Raw genomic sequence first — 27,754 nt, 5'->3', positions numbered from 1 at the left:
TAGCAGGCTAATATTTCAGGCAGAGACACATCAGCAGATGTTGTAGATTTTCAGGAATTAGTGTTGGCAGTATTTTATTTTGCCCTCTTGTAATGAGTACAGAATAGATTTAAGTAACCAAAATATCTGCATCCATCTTGTAGAGGATACAAAGCCATATTTAGAGTTTAGAATCTGGGGCACATATCTTCAAAAGGACATTGGGATTCCACAGATGTCAGTAAACCAACGATAATTTCGGTGGTTGAACATTTGCAGGAATCCATGGGAGCCAGAGGGCTGAGAAGTGTAACACGTAGCCCAAGCCAACAGGACCCCAATTCTTTCATGCTTCAAAAGAGTTATTCGCAGGTCGACGAGGTCTGTGCTTTTGCACTGGTTACTGCAATCTCAAGTCCCGAGAATGTTCCCCAAAGTTAGGAAAACAAAGATCTCCAGAGATTGTAACACAATGTTCTTTTGCTGCATTGGCCCATCCTTGAACTCAGGCTTGCGCAAGTTTCATGTAAAAAGAAGTTTGAGTTGTACAATGATAATTTACGGCAAGGTGTCCAAAACAGTACACAGTAAAAAAGGGGGTCATTTGGTCCATTGTACCTGTGCCAACCATTCAACTAGAGCCATCTATTCTAATCCCCCTTTTCCATGTACAAGTATTGCAAATATGTTTTTGCACACAGATGGTACAGAACGCCATTTCCTTCTAAACTTTCTGAGAATGCATAGAAACATAGAAAATAGGAGCAGGAGTAGGCCATTCGAGCCTCCACCACCATTCAATAAGATCATGGCTGATCATTCCTTCAGTACCCCTTTCCTGCTTTCTCTCCATACCCCTTGATCCCTTTAGCTGCAAGGGCCATATCTAATTCCCTCTTGAATATATCCAATAAACTGGCATCAACAACTCTCTGCGGTAGGGAATTCCACAGGTTAACAACTCTCCGAATGAACAAGTTTCTCCTCATCTCAGTCCTAAATGGCCTTCCCCTTATCCTTAGACTGTGTCCCCTGGTTCTGGACTTCCCCATCAGAAACATTCTTGCCGCATCTAACCAGTCTAGTCCCGTCAGAATCTTATGTTTCTAGGAGATCCCCTCTCATCCTTCTAAACTCGTGTATAAAGGCCTAGTTGATCCAGTCTCTCCTCATATGTCAGTCCAGCCATCCCTGGAATCAGTGTGGTGAACCTTTGCTGCACTCCCTCAATAGCAAGAACATCCTTCCTCAGATTAGGAGACCAAAACTGAATATTCCAGGTGGGGCCTCACCAAGGACCTATACAACTGCAGTAAGACCTCCCTCCTCCTATACTAAAATCCCCTTGCTAATGAAGGCCAACATACCATTTGCCTTCTTCACCCCCTGCTGTACCTGCATGCCAACTTTCAATGACTAATGAATCATGACACCCAGGTCTCGCTGCACCTCCCCTTTTCCTAATCTGCCGCCATTCAGATAATATTCTGCCTTCGTGTTTTTGCCCCCAAAGTGGATAACCTCACATTTATCCACATTATACTGCATCTGCCATGTATTTGCCCACTCACCTAACCTGTCCAAGTCACCCTGCAGCCTCTTAGCGTCCTCCTCACAGCTCACACCGCCACCCAGTTTAGTGCCATCTGCAAACTTGGAGATATTACACTCAATTCCATCATCTAAATCATTAATATATATTGTAAAGAGCTGGGGTCCCAGCACTGAGCCCTGCACCACTCCACTAGTCACTGCCTACCATTCTGAAAAGGACCAGTTTATCCTGACTCTCTGCTTCCTGTCTGCCAGCCAGTTCTCTATCCACGTCAGTACATTACCCCCAATATCATGCACTTTGATTTTGCACACCAATCTCTTGTGTGGGACCTTGTCAAAACCCTTTTGAAAATCCAAATACACCACATCCACTGGTTCTCCCTTGTCCACTCTGCTAGTTACAACCTCAAAAGATTTCCCTTTCATAAATCCATGCTGACTTGGACCAATCCTATCACTGCTTTCCAAATGCGCTGCTATTTCATCCTTAATGATTGATTCCAATATTTTCCCCACTACTGATGTCAGGCTAACCTTATAATTACCCATTTTCTCTCTCCCTTTTTAAAAATCATGGGGTGTCAGAACGACACAATTTGAAGGCAAAAATACCAAGGATGCTGCTTCAAGTGATATTACCAAAATACACAGATGAACTGGTCATTTGTCTCATGATTTATTCTTGAGATTGTGCTGTGTGCAGAGCAGCTGCCATATTTCATATGTCACTGCACTTATCATTCAATGAACTTATGAGATATTTGAGACAATTCACTAAAACAGAGGTTAACCGATCTGTCAGAAGTCTCCTAAATTGATGAGGGATTTTGATGGTTAATTAGGGAAAACTATTTTGTGGTCAGCAAGTTGGTAACTGGACAGCATAGATTGATGATAATCACCAAAAGAGCATAGGGAGAAGATATGGAGATTTATTAGACATGGGGCTGTTGTAATTGGTAGATACACAATCTACAATAACTTAAAAGAGATGAATAAGTCTGAAAAAAAAATTAAAGGGCAGGGGAAAGGATCCAAGTGGATATCTTTTTCAGAGAGATAGCGAAAGCACAATAGGCCAGATAGCCCTCTTCTAAGCCATAGGTTTGCGATTCTAAAAAACTATACAAATGGAAGTCTTTCGAATCTTTCATGGAGCTTTTCTCTTCCTCAGAGTGCTGCAAATCTGAATGGAAACCAGAAAATTCTGAACACACACACCAGGTGGGTCAGCCTCTGAAAAGTCAGGTTCATTTGCTTTTAATGTACTTTCAGTGCAATGGTGTTGATGCTGTTTTTGTAACATGTACAAACTGCATGCTTCTGCATACACTGATAAATTCATTGTTTATTTTACTAAATAACTGTACAATATTTATAATGGCTTTCAGTTAAGATCACTTTACACAATATTTACATCCCCACCCCCAAATTTATAAAACTTTATACATAATTTGCTATGTAATAGAAATCTGAAACATGACGCATTGATCTGCATTCAACATCATGTGTCAAGTCCACATTCCATCCCACACAGAGCCATCTTCATAGGCAGTCTAAAGCAAATCTAAAAGCCAGCAAAACATCTAGCTCCCTTCTGTAAAATACATTTAAAATTTAAAAAATGACAATTGTCAAGAAGAGCAATGCTTGCAAAGATCACATCGTGCTTGGAGTTTTAATAGCACAAAATATAACTCTGGCGTTCCCCAAGCAACATTAGCTTTTAGAAGCACACGAGGAATTTAAAATCAAGAAGCAATTGAACTTTTTGGACAATCTAGAATCGAGCCGCATTGCGGGAATTTGACAATTTAAAGTTTCAAAACTGCAGCAGCCGCGTTGCGCTGCGTGAGGGAAGAAGCAAATAGATCAAGAACACACTATCTCCTCAAAGGAGGCCCAGGGGACCGACTCAATAGCCCTAAATGTCACAGCAATTTGAACGTCAAGGCAGCGGATTTGAAATCTTTCATGTATGTTTTCAAAATTGGAGTTCTGAAATAAACTTTAGCAGTTTAAGCACAGGGAGCAAGTGGTAAAAAGGAATCGCTGCTAAACCATCACAAACCCTTTCAACACTCATGTTTTAAAATACTGCAACTCTCAATGATTTTGATCATGGACTGAATGAAGATGACCCTTCAGTCCATTTGATTTAATCGTTCCAGGATACCAACCCTCCAGTCAGCAACAGTACTGCGTCTCTCTACCCAAACATTTAAAAGAACTTGAACTGTCCATTTCAAACGGATAAAATCAACTTTACTGCAAGAATTAATCCCTCTTTCCATGTACACTACACTCTTGAGAAAAGGATCTAGTAATTGGCCCACAACAGGTAAGCATGGGCATTCAACGTTGCCTTCAATGAATCCTGGTGGCCTCAGCCAAAGTTTGCATCACCGGGGATGGAGGGACAGGCTTCAACCATAACGTGCACCCATAATGTATTTAAAAACAAACAAAAAAAATGAATTTGTCCCTGTAAAGGCAACGTGAAATGAGAATGATTCAGTCAGCCTTAACATGTGAACGCAGGTTTACACAGTGCCTAGTGGTAATGTAGTGTTACACCCTCTCTCTGCATTCATTCCATTTGAAGTACCTTTTCACATCCACAGTAACCACCACAATGCAGTTCCATTATTCAAAATATTTGCAGCCCTTCACCCTACATAATGAGAGAAAAGGAACTGAAACAAAGCCAGCAGAGGATGAAGCCAAGATTGAGGTGATCTAGTTAATTGACTAGTTTTTTTCTGGAGTAGGTTTTCGTGTTGCAGCGGCGAACAGGCACTTTGGTGAAAGGAGAATGATCCTGGTCAGTGTCCCCAGCGATCGCCAGTCTCTTGCTAGTGGAGCCACCTGCCTGCGAATCCTCAGGCATAATATCTGTAACAGATACAACACAATCAAGAATTTAGTGTCTTGCTCTCAAAGCACTTGAGAAGCTCCACAAATGGCTTAGTAGCTAAATATGTTGCGAGGTGTGGAACTGACTCATTCCAAAACCCAAGGTTCAATTCCTGGCCTATGCAGAGTTATCTAATTTCAGTCTAAAAATTACAACCGGTCTCAACCCTGGATTAAGGACAGAAGAGACAGACATGCAGACAGGGTCGCTCCTAATCACCAATGACTTCTGCTCAAAAGCATACATGTGGATAGCAGTCAAGGTGATGCCCTTCATGTCAAATAGCCTGCCATCAAAATTATCTAGTCTCGTCCAAAGAATTGCCACTTGGGCATGGTACCAGAAGGCTGATAGAACTGGTGGAATTGGATGCCAGCAATTAAACATCCTCGAGAGAGAGAGAGAAAGAGAGAGAGAGAGAAATTTGGGGCAGGGTTGGAAAAGTGCCCAGTGAGCTGAAGGCAGCTTATAATGATTAGGAATGTAGTTGCTGCAGATTCCCATACCTACGCAAATGGCAGGGAGGCAATAGGAACCTTAATATATATGTATCTCAGCTGATCCCAGAACCAACTTGATATAGGTCAACACTAAATTATGTTACTGCAGTGGTACCATTCAAAATACTTTTGGCAAGTTTTGATTTAGGAAAAGTGTGCTCCACATTTCCTCACTGCTATTAACCAATTGCCATCTCTTCTAACCAAACTTATGCCATTAAAAATCGGGCAAAATAAATGGCTACTACTACAAATGAAAATTATAATACGATCTTAACTACTGTGATGTGGAAATCATTTAACAGATAGCCGACTGCTTTTATACACTGTGCACCAGTGGAGTGCCTATTACAGACTGTACAGAAGGCAAAGGGCACCCTCCACCGAGTCCTGGTGGGGAGAGATCTCTGGTGAAAAAGGCAAATTCACATACTTCCCCATTTTTGGTCCACCCATTCATCTAGATAAGAAGGAGCACTGCTGGGGAACAGAGATAGCTTGTTTCATTACAATAAAATTCCATTCCAAAGATTCATCTCTTTTCGAACTACAGAGATAAAAATTGCATTAAGTATCAAGATAACCTTTTGTAAACTTCTTCCTCGAAACATGATCACCCGATGCTTTAAGAGATCCGACTGCGATAAAAGCAAGAGCAAGGTGGCAGCTATGTTGGTCTGCCAGCACAAGTTCAGCTGTTAGCATGCAGCTGACACCAACAGGAACCCAGAGCAAGAAAATGGGTTTAATTTATTTCAATCGTTTAGATTTGCCATGTTTACAGTGATAAGTAAATCTAGGCTGACACTCCAGTGCAATGCTGAGGGAGTGATGCACTGTCAGAGGTGCAGTCTTTTGGATGAGACATTAAACCAAGGCCACGTCTGCTCTCTCATGTAAAAGATCCCATGGCACTATTTCGAAGAAGAGCAGGGAAGTTATCCCCGGTGTCCTGGCAAATATTTATCCCTCAGTCAACATAACAAAAGATTATCTGGTCATCACATTGCTGTTTGTGGGAGCTTGCTGTGCACAAATTGGCTGCCGCTTTTCCTACATTACAACAGTGACTACACTCCAAAAAGTACTTCATTGGCTGTAAAGCGCTTTGAGACATCCAGTGGTCGTGAAAGGCGCTATATATATCCAAGTCTTTCTTTACAAGCGTGAACTGAATCACCATCATTTCCATACCCTGATTTGGCTCCCATTTGATAGGTTTAGCATTTGTACACTCATTCAGATCCAAAAAGCTCTACCCACCACAGCCAACTAAGGTAAGTTTGACACATGGATCTTAAATAAATAGCATACAACTTTGAAGGCAGGAAAGGAGGGAGGAAGAAAATAATAGACATCCCTCACCCCTAGTAAATCTCTCCCCCTCTTTCCGTTAGTTTGATCTAACTTAGATCCATAAAACTATTATGGAAGTAGTAACCAGACATAATACTTCGACATGAAAGGAAGTTTGGACTTTACCTCTGGTACCAGGTCTTTTCTTAGCAGGTGTTCCCCCAGTATACAACAATGGTGACCGAGTGAGTGCCAGCAGGCCACTGGCAGACAGGGTCGATTTAACGTTACAGTTCGGCGATGTTACAGCTACAGAATACAAATAGGAAGCCATTACAATCACAAGCAGAAAGCTGTTGTATCCAGTCTCTCCAGAGACTGTGTTGTTGTCGAAAGTTTCTCCGGTACATCTCTATGCAAACTGTTAACCACCTCAACCCCCGAATAGCAAAAAGTAGAGAGGCAGCAAGTCTACTGTGGTCAGTTGACTATAGCTGCAGGTTTCTGCCTATTGTTTACCGGACACTCACCCCATGCACATGCCTCGATATAGTAATAGGACACAACTGCCCTGCTGGAAATGATACATCTCCCGATTTATCAATTTGGGGAATTGCAGCCCCTACAGCTGTGATTGCTGCCAACATCCCCGGGTTTGGTGGTGGGGAACTGACTGAGCAGTTACCGAGACTCAGACATTGAATTGTAATCAGCACCCTTGCTCCCACACTGCACACACTTCCTGTGCTTTTCTTTGGAGCTTTGATCCTTTTCTCTATGCACACACCAATGTTAAGCGTGGAAACAATGAAACACATTTCAGTTACTTGCTTACAAGAATTAGGTTTCAAATTTAAAGATTGGTTGTAATTTTCTGTTGATTACAACATTGCTTCTAATTTTATCAGTGCAGTTTTATTTCCTCTTATTGCTAATCTGGCTTTCTCCTGCCATTTTGTGCTTCTCTCTTTCCCCTCTATTTTTAAACTTCCATTTGCTCACTTCCTGCTGCTCAGGACTGGAGGGTAACTACATTTGTTGGGACCTTATTCCACATATGTACCTGTAATTCTCTTTTCCCCATCCATCCAATCTCCAATGACCCAATTCCTCAGAATCATTCCCCCACTCAGTGTGCCTCTGTAAACATGTATGCTCACAAGGACATCAGACTGCTCAAGGCCATCGGAAAGCAGCAATTGGCAGCTTCTCAGTGGTGGTTGCTGATCGAGATTCAATATAAAAGCAGAAATAAGGAGGCATACATACGGAGACACAGTTCAGCATCTCAAATGGTTTGAGCGGTTTATAAATCCAGGCTCGTTGTCAGCCACACCCCACCTCCAAACCTTGCAACAAACTGCAAAAAACTTAATGTGTGTCTTTTAATAAGACAAGATTAACAGTCAAACCAGCAATTTGGACTGCTACAGTAGTCTGCAGATTGGACTCCAATTTAACTACTCAGTTTTAGCAATGTTTCAACTGCAAAATTAGTATCATGCAACTTTATTACAACCAATTAAGTGCGATTATACTGGATCTTTTAAGAAGGGACAAGATATACAACTATTGTGTCATTCCCACTTGATTTTCTGCTGACGGAAGCTGCATTTAAGATTGCAACCCCTCCCTCTCAACAAGAGACACAAAGCCACAACATAATCTGGTCATTACCTCCAACAGGCAAATTCACGCCATCGTAATGACAATTGTGGATTTGCTTGTTTCACAGTCAAAGTATCTTGAGCCGCATTTCCCATTAACCCTCCCTCCCAAAAGAAGCCGATATTGTAACCGCTAAGCTACGATGCAATATTCACTGAATTATAATTTTTGGAAAAGTAAGAGAAGTAGGAAAATCACCTGGACTACTGAAGACTGACTCATCTTCAACTGAAGGCTGCCACGTAAAAGTTTTGAGAAAAGGAGTGAAAGAGCTGGATTGAGACTGCTCCGCCTGCTTCTCTTCCAATGTAAATCCCGTACCTGGAGAGGTTGCAGGCAAATTTGGCCCCCTGTGCTTTTTAGCTTCTCTTTCTTTTTCCAGCGCGGGAGATGTAAAACAACTTCCACGTTTTCTGGACCGAAGGCCAAACTTTTCCACTGGACTATCTGGAAATCTTTGGTCCCATTCGATACTAGGGGATTGATCTTGTAACCTGCTCACTCCTTCCATTTCAACCTCTTCCAAAGGCATAGCTTTGTTGCTGTAGTGTTCTGTATAAAAGTTATCTTCCTTCTGCATAGCAGTAGGCTCTCCCTTCTTCTGCCTCTTCCCACTAAGTGGAGTTGTGGCTGCTTTCTTCTTTCGTGGCCAGTTCTTGATGGCATCTGGTGTTTGGGAGGGCCTGTTCTTGTGTGTGGGCGAAGGGGTCCAGGGGACAGCTCCCAGATCAGTTTGTGATGGAGAGGAAGTGCTAGAGGAGCACTGGGTTGGAGTATATGACTGGCAGATGTAAGTCTGTACCCCACCTTTCCTGGGAGTAGCCTTTGCTGGAGTGCTGTGGGAACTATGGAAACAAAATGATGGGGATACATGGCCTCCTTCTGTTTTGCCTGAATGCTTAACACATCGCGGTGCACTTCTCTCACCTAATGGGCTTTCACACCGGCTCTTCTTTACACAGACCGAGGGAGGACTACTATTGCTTTTGGTGACAGAGCGCTGCAGCTGTGGGCTAATCACTGCACTGGAATTTGTCCGCTTGAATCGAAGTTTGGGAAGTCCAGAGTCTTGCATTTCCAGCTCAACCTCATAGGTTGGCATAGGTGGCCAACTCTGACCCTTTGGAGTTGAGCTTTTCCTGGGAACTTCAGGCATCTGTTGCTGTGCAGCTGCGAGTCTTTGCCTCCTGTCTGGAGTCCAGCGGAATTCATAAGACATGGATTCCTTTTGAAGCACGGGAGATTTAGTAGCAAGTGCAGAGTTAAAAACACTAGGATCGGATGCTTTTCTCAGCACGGCAAACTTCATTTTCAAGCCAGAGCTTTCACTTTGTACAAGTCTCACCTGAGAGATGTCGCTACCCTCTTCTGTTTGAGAGCTAGCTGCACCGGAATCTGTTGTACTCGCCAAAGATGATGAATCCAGTCTTTCCGATATCAAACTGACATTGGAAACAAGTTCGGAAACTGTGTGCTGAGAAGAGTGCTCTTCAAGATTCCATAAGTTATTGCTGATTGCTGTTGGCCAACTATCAGAAATGGTTTGGTTGGTCACACAGCTTTCATAATTGTTAGGGATCACAATGTTTCCTTGAGATATACTCACCCACAAACTGGATTCTTGCAAGCCATGTTCACTCTTAGATGTGTCAAATGCCTTGTGGTTCTTTGGAGACTTGCTCTGTACATTGTAAATTGTGCTTCTGTTTTTTTCTGGGGATACAATAACTGCTTCACTCCTAGAAGTTGATCTGAGTGGTGTACGCAGTGTTGGCCTTGATTTAGATGGCGTACTCACATCATGTTTAGATGATGTAATGTTAGACCAAGACCTTGATCTCAGGGGAGTTTTAAGATGTGGCGGTGTTGAACGAGGTGTGGATGACGACCGAGTCTTTATTTGGCTTTTGGGTGGTGTGGAGTTATATTTAGACAGGATCTTCTGATCAACTTTTGAGAATACAATATTAAGCCCAGTCCTTATTTTTGGGGATATGAGGTGTGGAGATGTTGCAGGATATTCAGACAGATTTGTCACCTCAGCTTTTGATGGTGTTACATTAAACATTGATCGTGTCCTTATCGGGCTTTTAGGTGGTGTTGCTGTATATTTTGATGGTGTCATCATCTCCGATTTTGACAGTGTAGCATGAAACCCAATTCTTTTTCTTACTGGGCTTGTAACCTGCATTGCACCAAGTCTAGCTGGCGTATGCACTTTACACAGCGATCGGGTCATCGCTGAAGTTTCCAGGGGTGTTTGAGCACTGGCTTTCCAGATACTCCTTGGTGTAGAAGGGGTGCTTCCATTTTCTTTCTGAGATGTGCTCTCATTTGGTGAGCACAAATTGAGTTCTTTGTCAGCAGGCCTCTTCGAAGGCTTTGGCGTCCACGTTTTTCGGGGAGAAACTGCAAAACATTTCATTGGAGTGTGAGAGATGAACGACTCATCAGATTTTGATTTCCTTAACTTTACTTTTCCTTGTGTACAAGGGATTGATGGTTTATCTTTTGACAAAGTAGCGATCGAATAGGTTGGAGATTGTTTTTTTGACACCCTTCCTGGACTATTCAACACAGTTACACTTTCCCCCGGTGTTTTCACTTGGGAGGCAAATTCTACAGTTTTTGAAGACACAGCAAGAACATTTACTGTTGAGTTGTTTCTGCAAGGAGATGCTAAGCGCTCACTCCGTCTGAAAGATGGTTTGACTGACGAATGGTCCTTGCAAGGAGATGTCAGCATTCGATGCCCACTAACTGTGGAAGGGGATTTAAACGGGGATTGGACTTCCATTTTCCAGAGTGAAGCACCTTTGTTGGGCGTTACTTTAATCAGACGCTCACTTCGCCTAGGCGACTGAAATTGTGAATCTGTTACCATTTTCCATGGCGAAGGCCCTTTACTTAAGTAACTGTTGGTGTGATTTCTTGCTGCTGGACTCTTGGAGTTCTTTACTTTCTTCCTTGGTGTCAAACAGTGGGGTGTTCGTGGGGATTTTTGGGTGGTTTTGCTCTTGTCCGGAGATCTCAGCAGTTGCTCAGGAGTTGGCTTTGGATCCTGAGGGCATTCACGAGACAGCTATTAAAATGGAATTGCCAACAATTCATTAGTCCCAAGCTTTCACAAAAAGTTGACAGGTCTAAAGATAAAATGTCAGCTAACTAGCAAGATTCTGACTAAAAAATTGTCAGTCAATATTCCTACTGCTAATAACGTGCAAACTAAACTAGCAACCTAAAGCTTATTCTCCAGATATTCAGTCCTTTCCCTTTAAATAGTATTAGCTCTACTAGTGGAATGTAACATTTACTACAATTTGTGACAGTTAATTTTTATGCTCAGGTTAAAGGATGCGATTACTGAGGAATTGAATACTTTTCATTCCAAGCACCCAGTTATCAGCATTTGCACCATCTTTACATTAAGGGTATTAACTTTCAAAACTTTAGTGTTCACAGAAAGCAGCTATGATCTTCTGAATCAAATATTTAGCACTGCTTTCAGAGAAAATAATCCATCTATACTGCAAGAAAGCACACAAGTGGGAAGGCGGCAGGAGAGGGAAAAACCCACTTCATTTTTCCGATCAATTTCCCCCACCCCAATAGCACATCTGCTTTTATTTTTTTCCTCCTCTTGAGTAAAATTTCTAAGTTCCATCATACCTGAACGACCAATAATCTCTGAGAGGCTGAATAATAGCTTTTTGAGGACCGCTTTTCTTTAGGACTGATGAGGCCATGTACAGCACCAAAGAGAAGCCGATTTGGAGACTGGATGGTTCGTTTGTCTAAAGAGAAGAGACCAAGTTAATTACGTGCAGTAGAAACATTCGCTTTTAATGCATGCAAAGTTTGAATACCAATTCTACAATACTAAAGACTTATATTTATGCAGTGCCTTGTCTGGAACATCTGTGTTTTACATACAATGATCTACTTTGAAGCACAGATAACTTTTGTTTTCTGGGCAATAGCTGTGCCATTTTCACACAGCACAACCCCACAAATGCGATGAATGGCCAGTTGTTTTTATTTTGGTAGTCCTGGTTCAGAGACTAATTCTGGCCAATAGTTTGGAAATTCCCTGTTCTTTGAATAATTGCATGGTACTGTTATCATTCACTGAACTGGCATCCCTTTCACAGGTCATCTGAAGGAAGTCACTAGTTATAAATATAACACTCCTTCTGTACTGCATTAGTGTCACCCTAGATTGGGCCTCAAACCCCAGCCTTGACTCAGACAAGAGCGTTATCAACTGAATGAAGCCAATATTTGTGTACGCAGCTTATTTTCCATGTTCCACTGTTTTAAAAAAAAAAGCAAATGTACACCCAAACAATGATTTTCCATAATGTTTCATTAGAAAGGTATTCAAAAACAATTTTTAAAAGATTGTTAAACATAATGCTTGCTCTCTAGTGGCATGGTGGTTAACGGCATTGCCAGAGATCAGAAATTCTTAGGTTCGGTTCCTGGTATGTGCCGAGTTAATTGACCTCAGCTGGACAGGAATTTTAGTTGGTGGAATAAAGTTACCCTTCGGACCCCTGAACTATGCATCAAAACAACCCGCCTGGGTCCAGTGACCCTTTCTTGTGAAGTTCACATCGATGTCAGATAAGAATAGAAGCAGGCTTAAAGGTGATGCCCCCAATTATGAAATAGCCCACCAACATGCAGAGTCTACAAAAGCAAAATACTGCGGATGCTGGAGCCTGAAATAAAAACAGAAAATGTTGGAAATCTCAGCGGGTCAGGCAGCATCTGTGGAGAGAAAAACAGAGTTAACGTTTCAGGTTGATGACCCTTCAAGTCAAGTCTGGTGCCCAAGGAACTGTATCAAAAGAGGGGGTAGGGAGAGGGGAGAAGGAAATGAAATTGCTAAATACACAATCAACTGTTTGACAATTTTTTTTTTTTAAATGTTTATAAAATCAAAACTTGAGTCTTCTTATCATGCCCACTTAATAAAAAAATCAACTTCAACAAACCAAATAAAGATTTGCTGAGTTTGTGACCTAGAGATGAACAATTCGCCCACTTTTCAAAAGCAACATGGATAGATGTACATTGGGCTAGACTTCCACCTTCACTTTCATTTTCGGCGGTTTGCTCAGCAATACTGCTGTTTTTGGGAGAGAAACCGCCCAGCAAAAGTTGCCTCCTTACTTTTTGAATGGTACCGCCCAAATCTCGAAGGGCCTGCCGAGAACAAACCGCCGAGACAATCGCCAAGGAACCGCCCTGTGAAAGCAGCTTAAACAGGGCGGTAGGGGAGTACTCTGCAAAGAAAGGCGAGTTAAAGGTTCTTGTTTTTTTTAATTGTAAAACGACGATTAACCTTAAAACTGTCTTGGGAATGTTTTTTTAAACTTTTTTTTGGTGACATTTAAAAAAAAAAGAGTTTCCCCCACTCCCTAGGCCCAACCGCAGCCTCGGAATAAATTTTAACAAAATTTTAAGAACCACCTGTTTCACTTAGTTTCGCCTTTAGCCGCTGAGAATACTGGTGCAAGATCCATTTTCTTGCCAGGCGATTATTTTTAACTTAATGATGGAAATTCTCCAGCATTAGTTGCAAAACATTAGCGGTTTTTCTGGCTGGGCAATCGGGCGTTTAGGGGCTCTCAGGGAAAGTCTAGCCCAAATTGTTTACTACTTGGAAGTAATTCTAACATGGATTACCTGCTCTTTGTGCTTTCCTGGCCTGTATTTGTGACAATGAATGGACTCGCTCCAGACTCCGAGACACTGGGCATGAACCAGAGTAGAAAGAACTCGAATGACTTCTGGCAAGAGACACCTTCCTGATGCGTGGGCTCCTCCTCAGATTTAGGTCTACACACAAGGAATAACTATATAAGGAAGGGAAAACTTTTTTTCGAGGTTAAAATAAGTAATTTCATATTTAATGTTTCAGGAATAATTTCAGGAAACAGGATAAAAATTGTCATTTAATTAAGATCACTTAGACCACATTCAAAATGTGATCAGATACTTCAATCATGCGAGATTGCTGCTGCTCACCATAAGAAATGAAAGCTACATTGTGAACTCCCCTAATGTCTAAAATAATTTTGCAGGTACAGTCATAGATTCAAATATTTAGCACCCTGTTTTTATATTTGTCACCAATTTCAATTTATCTCCTCTTGTCCCAATTGCCTGACTGACCTTGAAGTAATATTCTGAGTTCATATGGCCAGCAATATGGTTTCTCTGAACTGGATCACCCACTTGGGAATCTCTTCTAATCTAAATATACATCACAACTCAGTCGATCACCTAAGCTAACTAGCTTTCTAACTCAGAAGCAAATCATCTGTCCTTGGTCTACATTTCATAGAATCAGAGCACAGGTGATGGCCATTTGGCCCATCGTGCCTGTGTCAGCTCTTTGAAAGAACTATCCAATTAATCCCACTCCCCTGCCCTTTCCCCATAGCTTTGCAAATCTTTCCCCCTCAAGTATTTATCTAATTCCCTTTCGAAAGTAATTACTGAAGCTGCTTCCGCTCTGTCATAACTCGCAGCATAAAAAGAAATTCTCCTCAAATCACCTCTGGTTCTTTTTTTTTTTATTACTTTGTACCATTCTTTACTTCAATGATAGGACTTAACATTGTTAGTTTGTGAAATTTAATTTAGTGACTTTAAAGTGCATGAACAGTAAATGAAATACTCGATTCATTGCTCAAAGACTTACCAGCAGACAGTGCTTTCTCTGGAGATTCTTCCACAATACTAACATCAGAACCAGACTCAGAGCACCTGCAGAAAGAAAGACATGAAACATCATTTTCATTTAAGATCGTTTACATAACTAAAAAGAGAACCTTTCCCTCATTATATATTTTAATTACTGGTGTATTCAAACAAGTAATCAAAAGATAATTGCATTTTATTCTGCATATGGTCACACACCTCCCTCTAATCTGCTTGTGCAAGAGTCGGCGTGACACCTGTTTGTGAAGCGGGGTCTCAGTCACCTTCTTAGTCAGTAATTTCCGATGACCTAAAAAAGCAAAATATATTCAACTTATTCCCTTTCCTTGTTAAGTAGATTTAAGAGCCATTGTAAAACTAACCAAAAATGACTCAACAAGCTTAAATAAAATAAATCGCAATGTTTCATCGTATGTATGTTTATAGTAACAGGAGTAGGCCTAAATGGTCTTTGAGCCTGTTCCGCCATTCAATGCGATCACGGCTGATCTGCGACTTAACTCCATATACCCATCTGTGTCAAATATCCCTCAATATCTTTGGTTAACAAAAATCTCAGAATTAAAATTAACCATTGACCCAGCATCAATTGCCATTTACATAGGATATACGAGACAGAAACAGGCCATTCGGCCCAACCAGTCCATGCTCCACTCGAGCCTCTTCCTGTCTTTCCTCATCTAAAATCGATCAGCATAATCTCTATTCCCTTCTCTCTCATATGCTTATCCAACCTTCCCTTAAATGCATCTATACTATTCGCTTCAACCATTCTCTGTGGTAACAAGTTCCACATTCTCACCACTCTGGGTAGAAAAGTTTTTTCTGAGTTCCCTATTGGATTTCTTGGTGACTATCTTATATTGATGACCTCTCGTTATGCCCTTCCCCACAAATGGAAACACTCTCTCTGTATCCACTCTATCAAAACCTTTCAATTTTAAAGACTTCTATTAGGTCATCCCTCAGCCTTTTTTCAAGACAAAAGAGACCCAGTTTCATCCTTTCCAGATATGTATACCCTTGCCTTTCTGGTATCATCCTTGGAAATCTTCTCTGCACCCTCTCCAATGCCGCTATATCCTTTTTATATTATGGCGACTAGAACTGTACACAGTACTCCAAGTGTGGTCTAACCAAGGTTTAGCATAACTTCCCTACTTTTCAATTCTATACCTCTAGAAATAAACCCTTGTGCTTGGTTTGCTTTTTTTAGCCTGTGTCGCAACTTTTAGTGATTTGTGTATTTCTACTCCAAGATCCCATTGTTCTTCTACCCCACCTAGATTCACACCCTCCAAGTAATATGAGAGTTCCCTATTCTTCCTACCAAAATGCAATACCTCACATTTATCTGTAATAAACTTGCAGAATGGGCATATAATTGGCAAATGAAGTTCAACAATATCCTCCTGCAATTTGCTGCAGTCCTCCTCGGTATTGACTATTCCCCCTAATTTGTTGTCATCCGCAAATTGTGCTTAGATTCCAAAGTCCAAATCGTTAATGTAAATTGTGAACAGCAGTGTTCCCAGCACTGATCCTTGTGGGACACCACGACCCACCTCCTGCCACTGTGAATAGCTACACTTTACTGCTACTCTCTGCTTTCTGTCTTGAAGCCAGATAACTATCTATTCTGCTACTTGTCCCCTGACTCCACAGTCTCTGACCTTGTTCATCAAGTCTATTATGGGGTACCTTATTGAAGGCCATTTGAAAATCCAGATAAAGTACATCTACTGCATTGCCATTGTTACCTCTTCAAAAAATTCAGTTTGCAGTTTCCAAACTTCTACCACCCTTTATGTATAGAAGTGTATCCCAACTTCACTTCTGAAAGGTCTGGATCTAATTTCTAGACTATGCTCCCTGAATCCTAGACTTCCCAACCAGCGGAAATAGTTTCTCGCTATCTACCCCATCAGTTTCCCTCTTGAAAACTTTGATCAAATCACCGCTTAACCGTCTAAATTCCCCGGAAAAAGACCCTAGTTTGTGTAATCTCTCCTCGTAATTTAACCCGTGGAGTCCAGGTATCATTCTGGTAAATATATGCTGCACTCTCTCCAAGGTCAATCTGTAAATATATTTATGAAGTTAAGTTGATCATGTCTGTGCTGAGTTAGCTCATCTCATCCAGAGCGCTACCTAAGCTTTGGAGACAGGGAAATGAGTAAGCCTGGACTCCCACTTGATATCTAGTGACTCCTGCGGGAAAGTGCACACACAGATATTAGACCTAGATGCAATAAATCCAAATTCAAAGTCTGCCATTCACTGTACCAGCCATTCTTCACTCGAGTCATAGGGCAGGGAGAGCTAAAGGTGACCTGGCAATTGTACCCAAATAAGAATCAGCGCCACAAGAGGAAAGAAAAACATCCTACAGTATTATAGCAGTGAACTCACATCTAAAGCGTTAAACGGTCACACATAGCAAGCCACTAGAGTGCTGCTTTGCACAAGAGTGTAAAGGGAAGAAGCTTATAAAGTAACATTTCTGCTTAAAGCACCTCTGGCTGGAGGTGTCATTAGCAATCATAGCAGCAGATGCAAACTGAAAATGGGGAGATAAATGGTCGACAATATATTTAAATATAGTCAGTTCAACAACATAACTTCATGTATCTTTACCGTTATCAGTTGTTCCTTCACCGTGCCGGTGCCTCACTCCCTCAACAATCGACACAGACTGGCTTTTTGGCATCTTCGATTTCTTCCTCGGAGACAAATTTTCCCGATTAAATAGGTTCCTTCTCACTTTTGTAACCTCTATGGGGGTGGGGGAGGGAAAGAGAGAGAGAGAGAGAGAGAGAGAGTGAGTGGTGGTGTCAGAAAACAGAGAGGCAAGATCATTTGAGTGATAGCCAGCCATTAAATTAAACATGAAAGCTTCAGAGTAACTTGTGCAATTTATTTTAGGAGTGAATTTAGGAAACACTTTTACATGCAAAGAGTGGTAGAAACTTGGAACTCTCTTTCCTCCTTTAAGACACTCCTTAAAACCTACCTCTTCCTGTCCTAATTTCTCCTTCTGTGGCTCAGTGTCAAATTATATTCGATAACACGCCTATGAATCACCTTGGGATGTTTTACTACGTTAAAGGCGCTATATAAATACAAGTCGTTGTTGTTGCGGTTTACACACCAGGCAGTGTATGGACAGGCACTACAGTATTCATTGCTGCCAGTTTTCTTCCCCCACCCGAAAGTATAAATTCCATTTGGGAAACATTTCCATTACGACAGACAGTGCTCGAATATCTGACCACGTAAAATGTAGAGAATAGCCATTGGCAGACTATTCCACTATGGAAGCATCACAGCCTAACCCAATCCTCTGCACTCACTCGACATTAACATGCAGGCACTTTCTATCAAGGGTGACTGGATAGTAATCAGAAGCACAAATCATAGCTGATTTTTTTTTTTTAAAAACACTCCTAGCCCAGTGGCAGAGATCAGCCAACTCAGCAGAGAGCAGAAATTGAACACAGGACCCCTTGTTAGGTCAGATGAATTTCCAAGCGAGCTTTCAATATTCTTTAATGTTGCCACATTCCTCTGAGCCACAGCAACTGCTAAACTAGAATGTCAATTACTACCAACAGCTAACCCTACAGCACAACAGTCTTGCGAACTTTACAATCTTAAAAGCCAGCTAGCTATACTAAGTGTTTGGCCCCCTATCGATTGTTTTATTGTGACGTCTACAGCATGTTGCTGCTTTACCGTCAATCCCAACGATACTAATACTGAAGCAATTTTCTAAGTCTAAACCATCTACCCAAACTAATACCAACGGTGACCAAGAGAAAGTTCAAAGTCCGAACAAGGTAGTCCCTCTGAACCACTTCTCATTAATGGTTTCAAAGGAGGAACCAAATATCATTGTTGGTGGCAATTAATGGGCTCCCTCGGTAGACAGTCAGCTATGCTCAGGAACACTAGTTTATGGCAATTGGATGCATCAAAATTAGTTGAATTGCGTTGAATTCCAGAATTTTTACTTGGCGTTGGAGATACCAACATCCAGTGAATGAATTAAAACAAAATCACCTAACAATGCATCAATACTCCACACATCTTAGGTTTTCAGCATCGGGTACCGGTTTATTTTATAAATAGAAAGCAACACCCCACAAAATGTAATTTGTTGCATCAGTAGCTTCAGTAGAAAATATTCAAGATGTGTTTCTACACCATGCCCAACAATACAAGGTTCATTTTTTCATCTCTACCTCAAAAAATGCAACTATGAAAAATGCAAATTGTAACATTTTCTATACTGAATTGTCAGTTCACAGAAAAAACAATGAATAAAGCACCAGTTTACAGCCAACCTAAATTCTCTTGGGAAGTAAAAAAAAATCCACTCAAGTGCATTTACTTGTAGCTCTCACGGATATAGCTACCTTTTTGTAAAAATTGTGCCTTTTAGTATAAACATATTTTGCGCCTCTATTTAGGCACCCACAGTATTCTTCCTCTGTAAAAGGAAGAGGATGTTAGGTCTTGCTCTCAACAGCAACTTGCATTTATATATTTATATTGCACCTGTAGCATAGCAAAATGTCACAAAGTGCTTCACGTAGGCGTAATTAAAAATAAAAGTGCATTGAGCAAAGGATAATATTTGGAAGGATTGAGCAAAAGCTTGTTCCAAGGAGGATCTTAAAGGAGGCAATGGAGGTGTGAATGTTGACCAGGATACTGGGAGAGCTCCCTTGCTGTTCTGCAAATAATGCAGTCGGGTCTTTTAGGTCCATCTGAACAGGCAGATGAGGCCTCAATTTAACATTTCAATCGAAAGAAGGCACCTCTAATGGCGCAATGCGCCATCAGTACTGCACTGAAGAGATTGATTAGAGCTCCATGCCACAGGACTCTTATCCACCCCCCTACACACTGGCTGCTGTACGTATGATCTACAGGATGCACTGCAGCAACTCACCAAGGTTACTCAAGATAGTTTCTCCTTTTTCTGTGAACTCTACTACCACAAACAAAAGCAGCAATGTTGTTGGAACAAGGGCAAGCCGGCTCCCCTCCAAAACACACTGATTTGGACATACATCGCCATTCCTTCATCACCACTGGGTCAGAATCCTGAAATTCCCTATCCAGCACTGTTGTGGGAGCATCACCACCAGAGTGAGGGAGGGGCAGATGCAAAAAAAGCTAGTCAGAAGCAATGTTCCCATTAATTTTTTGGAAGGGCGCGCGACCCATTCAAATTTCTGCACATGCGCGATTTTTCTATTTAAAAGCCGCTGAGCAGTCTGTGCGGGACTTCCAGACCACTGTGCGGCCACGTGGCTGAATGGGAACATTGATCAGAAGTAGAGGTATAGTGGAGAGGGGCTGTGACGAGGATTTTGAATATGTTGAACCGTGGGATCAGCTTGCTCGTTAGTTGGCAGAAAGCTAATAAGAACAGATGCCATTTTAGTGTACTGAAGCTGCACAACAAAAAAGGGGAAATAAAGAGCAGCAATCAAACTGCAACAAATGTTTACATTCATCTGCAATAATTGCTGTATTATTTGCCTCACACATATTGGATTAATGAGTCACGCAGCAGCACACGAGAGGAGGAGTCACCCAAACATCCAGACTATGACCTAATCAAGACGTTAGTTGTTCCGTAACCAACCACATTGGTCCCATCACTCAGTGGCACAATACTAAATATATATTCAACAGAATCATAGATGTTAGTGCACAATGTAAATATGACCAAATCGTACCTTGCACTTCCTTTTGTGATGAAGGTGGTGGGAGCACTGGCTGCTCAATAGCAAAGGACGGATGAGACTGCAATTTTTCCTGTTGCAATCAACACTTCTGATTAATACAATTTCCAGCTATACTCAGATTTTCATGCTATAACCTTCTACACGAGTTACAAGATGTTCATATATTTTACATTTGTAGAGTTATTTCTAGGGGTTCATCAATCATTCCTTTTAAGACGAAATAAATGTTGTAAATAAAGCAAGATTGAAAATACTGACAGAATAATCTTACAGTATGAAATACTTCTCCCAACAGATGCAATAGAGGACAAGTGCAATGCATAGCCATTCCAATACCGCCCTACAATATACCTAAACAATGAGGAGGATACTAACTGACTTCAGGAAGACATGGACAGGTTAGTGAAATGGGCAGACAAATGAGAGATGAAATTTAACACAGAAGTATGTAGTGGTGCATTTTGGTAGGAAGAATGAACGATAAGCAATATAAACTAAATTATTAAACTAAAACAAGAGAAAGTCCTGGGGATGTACGCACACACATCTTTGCAGATGGCATGACAAGTTTAGAATGGGATCCTTGGCTTTATTAATAGAGGCATAAAGTACAAAAGCAAGGAGGTTATGCTAAACCATTATTAAAAAGACTGATTAGGCCTCAGCTGGAGTAGTGTGTTCGATTCTGGGCACCATACTTTACAAAAGATGCCTAGTCCTTAGAGAGGGTGCAGAAGAGATTTACTACCAGGGATTAGGGACTTCAGTTGTGTGGAGACTGAAGAATCTGAGGTTGCTCTCCTTAGAGCAGAGAAAATTGAGAGGAGATTTGATAGAAGTGTTTAAAATCATAAACGGGTTTGATAAGAGTAGACAACTGTTTCAATGGCAAGAAGGGTTGGGTACCAAAAGACACAGGTTTAAGGTGATTGGCAAAAGAACGAGGCGACACGAGGAAACATTTATTTTTATAAAACAGAGTAGGTTGTTGTGATCTGGAATGCACTGCCTGAATGGGCAGTGGGAGCAGATTCAATAATAACTTTCAAAAGTGAATTGGATAAATACTTGGTAAAAATATTTGCAAGGCTATGAGGAAAGAGCAGGGAAGTGGAACTAGTTGGATAGCTCAAGAAACATAGAAAATAGGTGCGGGAGTAGGCCATTCGGCCCTTCGAGTCTGCACCACCATTCAATATGATCATGGCTGATCATGCAACTTCAGTACCCCATTCCTGCTTTCTCTCCATACCCCTTGATCCCTTTAGCCATAAGGGCCACATCTAACTCCCTTTTGAATAGATCTAACGAACTTTCTGTGGTAGAGAATTCTACAGGTTCACAATTCTCTGAGTGAAGAAGTTTCTCCTCATCTCGGTCCTAAATGGCTTACCCCTTATCCTTAGACTGGTGACCCCTGGTTCTGGACTTCCCAACATCGGGAACATTCTTCCTGCATCTAACCTGTCCAATCCCGTCAGAATTTTATATGTTTCTATGAGATCCTCTCTCATTCTTCTAAATTCCAGTGAATATAAGCTTAGTCGATTCAGTCTTTCCTCATGTCAGTCATGCCATCCCGAGAATCAGTCTGGTGAACCTTCGCTGCACTCCCTCAATAGCAAGAATGTCCTTCCTCAGATTAGGAGACCAAAACTGTACACAAATATATTCAAGGTGTGGCCTCACCCAAGGCCCTGTACAACTGCAGTAAGACCTCCCTGCTCCTATACTCAAACCCTCTCACTACGAAGGCCAACATGCCATTTGCCTTCTTCACTGTCTGCTGTACCGGCATGCCAACTTTCAATAACTGATACACCATGACACCCAAGTCTTGTTGCACCACACCTTTTCCTAATCTGTCACCATTCAAATAATATTCTACCTTCCTGTTTTTGCCACCAAAGTGGATAACCTCACATTTATCTACTTTATACTGCATCTGCTATGCATTTGCCCACTCACCTAACCTGTCTAAGTCACCCTGCAGCCTCTTAGCATCCTCCTCACAGCTCACATTGCCACCCAGCTTAGTGTCATCTGCAAACTTGGAGATATTACATTCAATTCCTTTGTCTAAATCATTAATATATATTGTAAATAGCTGGGGTCCCAGTACTGAACCTTGCAGTACCCCACTGCCTGTCATTCTGAAAAGGACCTGTTTATTCCTACACAAGCACAGGCACGATGGGCCGAATGTCCTCCTTCTATGTTGGATCATTCAATGATAAACCCCTACCTATCGTATGAAAACTGACTTCTGTACAGTTTCAGGCAGATGTTTTGAGATGGCAACTTTGCATTTAAATACAAAAACACTACTTCCTTCCCAGTGTGCCAAGGTTTTTATCAGTTAACTACAGGAAAGAGGGGAATATTTTTAAATTAGCCTAGTTCTGGCTGTCGAGGCTGTTTGAAAAGCAAGCTTGCATTAAAGAACATTTCTTGTAGTTTTCATGCACCGAGGTCTACAATTTCAGCTGCACCTATTCAAGCAACTTACCCTTTTCACAGATTTTTTTGGCATTTGAATTTGTCGCAAATTGTGAGACAACTCAGACATGCTACGATGCCTAGTCACTGGAAGGCTCCTAAAAGACAAAGTATTTGAACAGTGCTGGGTTTTGAATGCACACATTTAGAACAGATAGCTATATTTACTGCACAGAACACAAATGTTATACCTTTAACAAATGCACCTCAATCCTTAGTGCACATTGGCGATTTAAATTTGTAATAAGTAGATCTGGTTTCTTCCAGAGATCTGCACTGTTAACCTGCAAAGTTACTCAGGACATCCCAGCTGACAGCTCTGCTGTTCAGGAAAAGGAAACGTGCATGCAAGACTTCCAACTCTGGACAAATCAGCTGATTTGGTAATTGTACAGAAAACAGAGTTCCTGCCCTCATTATCAACCAAAATGTCACCCTTTCAACACCCTATGAGCTGTGGCTGTGAAGGAGGTAAGGGACTTTTAAATTCTAGGTGGTACAAAATAGCTGTGCACACCATGCTGTCAAATACTTTGACAAAGTGGTTTTTTGATCTGCAAAGCACAATTTTTTCTGAAACTGCATTTATTTGGTTTTTCAGGTCACATCCCAAAAGTACTTCACAGCCAATTAATTATTTTTGAAATATGATCACTGTTAGTACTGCATTGAAGAACGCAAGGACAGAAGAATTAGGAGGAGTAGACCATACGGCCGCTCGAGCCTGCTCCGCCATTCAATATCATGGCTGATCTTCGACCTCAACTCCACTTTCCCACCCGTATCCCTTGATTCCTTGGAGTCTAAAAATCTATCGATTTCAACCTTGAATATACTCAAGAATTCAGCATTCACAGTTCTTTGGGGTAGAGAATTCCAAAGATTCACAGCCCTTTTGAGTGAAGAAATTCCTCCTCATCTCAGCATTAAATGGCCTACCTTTTATCCGGAGACTATGCCACCGCCCCCCCCTTTATCCCGAGACTATGCCATCTGCCCCCCAACTTCTAGGTTCTCCAGCCGGGGGAAATGTCAGTCTATATTATATGCTCAAATCTATTGTGTTATGGCACACATGCATCATTCACTGTGGAACTATTGGTCCTTGCATGTATTCAATACCATACTGGAATAAATACAGCTTTAGACCTATACATATCTCACCTCACTGCTGTCACTAGGATTTTAGTAATGTAAAGTGGGTTTGAAAGGTCTTTATACTATCTAAAACTATGGATGGGAAAAAGGGCACGCAGCTGTACAATTAGATTCTGTCCTTCCAAACTTGGATTGCATCTGGAGTAGGCTGTATATGACTAGAGCAAAGTCGTTGTTGTTAAAGGTCTGTAATTGGTGGTAGTCATGGTTGAAGCAATTTGAGATCACAAATTAAGAGCATCACACAAAGGCAAAGCGCGTTGCCTCCAGTGTCCCCTCCCTTGCTAAGAATACTGGATTCACTGTGCTAAATAAACCAGGTGACAGCACTGCACCCCATTGTGCAGAGAGATAAAATACATATTAAGAACTAGACAGAGCACCAGCACCTTCTTTTCCGGGACGATCTGGTGCGAAGCTCTTCCAGCTGTTCTCCTTCGCAGCCTGCACAGCTGGTAATGGCAGTCAGCGAGGCAGGCTGGGAATAGTCAGGTGACTCAGTTTCCTGGCTCATGGATTCATCACTGAAGAAGTCAGCAGGAAGCACAGAGGCCAGACGCGCTGGGACGTTCTGTCCTAATCCGAAGTACAATTCACCCAATACCTTTGGTACTGTGAGCAAATACCTGAAATGCAATATGGTTTAAACCATCTGAATCAATTTCGTATCATTTGAAAAGAGTAAATGGAGTGAGAAGGAGGAAAGAGAGATCAAGACCAGATACTATTAATCCCACTCCCCACATAATCCACATTAATTTTATGCAATTTTCTTGAAGTAAAAACCCAAGTACAGAGATAGGCCAGGATAAAACTAAATATCCAGCAATATGCAAAGTAACTGCCCTATTAGCTTCTCCACTAAATCGCAAATGCGTACTCAATCTCTGGCTCAGCATGCCTAGCATTCAAGGCAGACTTGATATTTGACAGAGTGCACTAAAGTATGTGGCCCCAGGATTTGAATCCCAGCAGCGCCCCCACCCGGACAGTACAATACAAAAGTTTTCCTTCAAGTTGTAACTGTGTCTACAACACACCACCACTGGGGGACTGTGAAAGGCCAGTTGCCTTTTAATGCTACATTCTTTCCCAACATAGGAAGAGAAAAGGAGAAGCATTAAATGCATCAAATTAAGCTGCAACAGTTTGTAATTTGTATCTCTCACCCTCTTTCCCAATCCCATTGTACAATATATGGGTTAACATTTTATTTTGATTTAACAATTCAAATTTGCAGCTACAGTAGTTTTGTTACCTCCATTGGCCCACTGGATGAAGGCACAGTATAGCAATGTATGGAGCCATAGAGATCTCAAAATCTCAAGTGGATTTTTCCAAACGTGTGGCAAGTTAGCTGATCTCAGCTGGGGGAGTGAGTGGGTCACAGCATCCCATGGCTAAGAATGAGGGAAAAGAGTCAGTGTTTCCACTCCTGACCAGTGACTACAACTGGAAAGTGCAGACACACAGATGTCAGGATCAGACTCCAGTATGATGCCATCTACGATTGAATAGTTTGCCTAAACTCACTGAAGAATGGGCAAGGTACCAGATGAATGTTAATACCCATGGCAGCTTATCGCAGCATAAATTGTTTCTCCAGAGGAGAAAATGGACAAGAGGGGGAAGATCCTGGTCAACTGCAGTTGTGTGCAGGACAATCACAGCATCCTGTGCAGGCCTGAAGTGATATGTTCATGCTTGAAGATCTTTTTGAACTTACACATTTAAAATCTCTTCCTCCAGAAACTTTGCAAGAAATGTGGTGTCTTTTGTTAGAGATATGATGCGCAGTAGATTTGTCATCTGCAATCAAAAACAAAGTGATCAGCTTAGGAAAAAATATTGGACCTTCCTAATGTAGGTATTAAAATATATTTAAAACCCTATTACAAACTACTTCTACATCACTGCCTGAACAAATGGTCCAATTTCTGGCTGTTCCTACAATGCATTTATACTGTAGTCCTGCAGTATCTGGTCCAGTGCATCAATAATAATGAAATTGTCTATACTCAAGACAAATGTTCCAGGAGACACCTGTGCATGCATGGACTCCCAATATTTAAAACTTAGAGGAAGTTTAAAAAGTGCTCAGAATGTCTAATGTATCCCTGCAAGCTCTTTTTTTAGACTTTGCAGTCGAGTTACACTTCAGTCAAGTTACACTTCACATGGCATCAAACCTAAGCAGTATGAGACTGCCTCCTCCAAGGGTGCACTCACTACAACTATCCGAATCAGGACCCAACTCTAGAGTGCAAGTACAACTTTACTGTTGCTGTGCAGTGGACCATTCTGCTCCTTATGAAAGCATCCTGTACTGTATCTAGACATTAAACCAAGCCCCCATCTGCTCTCTCAGGTGGTCAAAAAAGATTCCATGGCACTATTTCGAAGGAGAGCTGGGGAGCTATCCCCGGTGCCCTGGCCAATTTTTATCCTTCAATCAACATCACAAAAACAGATTATTTGATCATTATCGCATTCCTGTTTGTGAGAGTTTGCTGTGCACAAATTGGCTGCCATGTTTCCTACATTACAAACATGATAACACTTCAAAATAAAGTACTTCATTGGCTGTAAAGCACTTTGGACTTCCAGTGGTTTTGAAAGGCCCTATATAAATGCAAGTCTTTCTTTTTAGTTGCAATTTTATTAAGGTTTAAAAATCACATGCTGCTAGAACAAAAAAAAAAGTCACATTTGAAGGCCTTATTTTGTTAATTGAAAAAAAATGAACTTGCATTTATATAGTGCTTTTCACAATCCCAGGACATCCCAAAATGTTTCATTGGCTTTGAAGTGTAGTCAACTGTTGTACTGTAGGGCAACACAATTTGTACATTGCAAGGTCCAGTGAGATAAATGACCAGATAATTTGTATTAGTGATGTTGATTGAGGTCTAAATTTGGAAGAATTTCCCTACTCCTCTTAAAATAGTGCCATGGGAAAAGCAATTGCATAATCATTCAAATCAAAAAAGGACAATGTATCCACGGTACGAGCTGATTTGCTGCACTCAGTGATGGGATAAAATTCATGCATCAGATACAGTGCGGGAAGGGTCCACCACACAGCCACTTCATCCAGTGCAACTTAGCCCTGGCATCAGAAGAGTAATTAATCCTATATAAGTCAGGGGGTTTGCCCAGCAAGTTGAAGGAATGCAATTTTCTTTTAGATATCCGAGACATTCTATTTGTAACAGAGGAATTGTTTTACAGTACTTGGATTCTGCACTTCAAATATTACTTGAATATTTGTCCATTAATTGAATCTATGTACTTTTATTTAAAATGACACTTGTGAATTTTAAGAACATAAGAAATAGGAGCAGGAGCAGGCCATTTGGCCCCTCGAGCATGCTCCACCATTCAATAAGATCATGGCTGATCAGATCATGGACTCAGCTCCACTTCCCTGCCCATTCCCCATAACCCTTTACTCCCTTATCACTCAAAAATCTGTCTATCTCCGCCTTAAATATATTCAATGACCCAGCCTCCACAGCTCTCTGGAGCAGAGAATGCCATAGATTTACATTCCTCAGAAGAAATTTCTCCTCATCTAAGTTTTAAATGGGCGGCCCTTTATTCTAAGACTATGTCCCCTAGTTTTAGTTTCCCGAGTGGAAATATCCTCTCTGCATCCACCTTGCCGAGCCCCCTCATTATCT

At 41.4% G+C, this 27,754-nt stretch overlaps 1 protein-coding gene across 2 annotated transcripts in view; it reads right to left on the bottom strand.

Moving 5' to 3' along the window:
* Nucleotides 1-2,869: 2,869 nt before the first annotated feature.
* ticrr (TopBP1-interacting, checkpoint, and replication regulator) overlaps nt 2,870-27,754 on the bottom strand; it is a 43,030-nt gene continuing 18,145 nt past the window's right edge. For both annotated transcript variants that reach the window (XM_070858462.1, XM_070858463.1), the window contains exons 11-22: nt 25,798-25,880; nt 24,461-24,697; nt 22,924-23,011; nt 20,406-20,484; nt 17,290-17,427; nt 14,851-14,941; nt 14,633-14,697; nt 13,612-13,764; nt 11,587-11,711; nt 8,116-10,999; nt 6,436-6,558; nt 2,870-4,431 (exon numbers count right to left, since the gene is read on the bottom strand). In XM_070858462.1, the coding sequence (XP_070714563.1) occupies nt 4,280-4,431; nt 6,436-6,558; nt 8,116-10,999; nt 11,587-11,711; nt 13,612-13,764; nt 14,633-14,697; nt 14,851-14,941; nt 17,290-17,427; nt 20,406-20,484; nt 22,924-23,011; nt 24,461-24,697; nt 25,798-25,880 (4,218 nt within the window). In that variant the 3' untranslated portion in view covers nt 2,870-4,279. The remainder of the gene's footprint in view (nt 4,432-6,435; nt 6,559-8,115; nt 11,000-11,586; nt 11,712-13,611; nt 13,765-14,632; nt 14,698-14,850; nt 14,942-17,289; nt 17,428-20,405; nt 20,485-22,923; nt 23,012-24,460; nt 24,698-25,797; nt 25,881-27,754) is intronic.

This window comes from Pristiophorus japonicus, chromosome 17, assembly GCF_044704955.1.
Source record: "Pristiophorus japonicus isolate sPriJap1 chromosome 17, sPriJap1.hap1, whole genome shotgun sequence".
In the NCBI taxonomy this organism is placed as follows: Eukaryota; Metazoa; Chordata; class Chondrichthyes; family Pristiophoridae; genus Pristiophorus; species Pristiophorus japonicus.
This window is presented reverse-complemented; position numbering and strand designations above follow the sequence as displayed.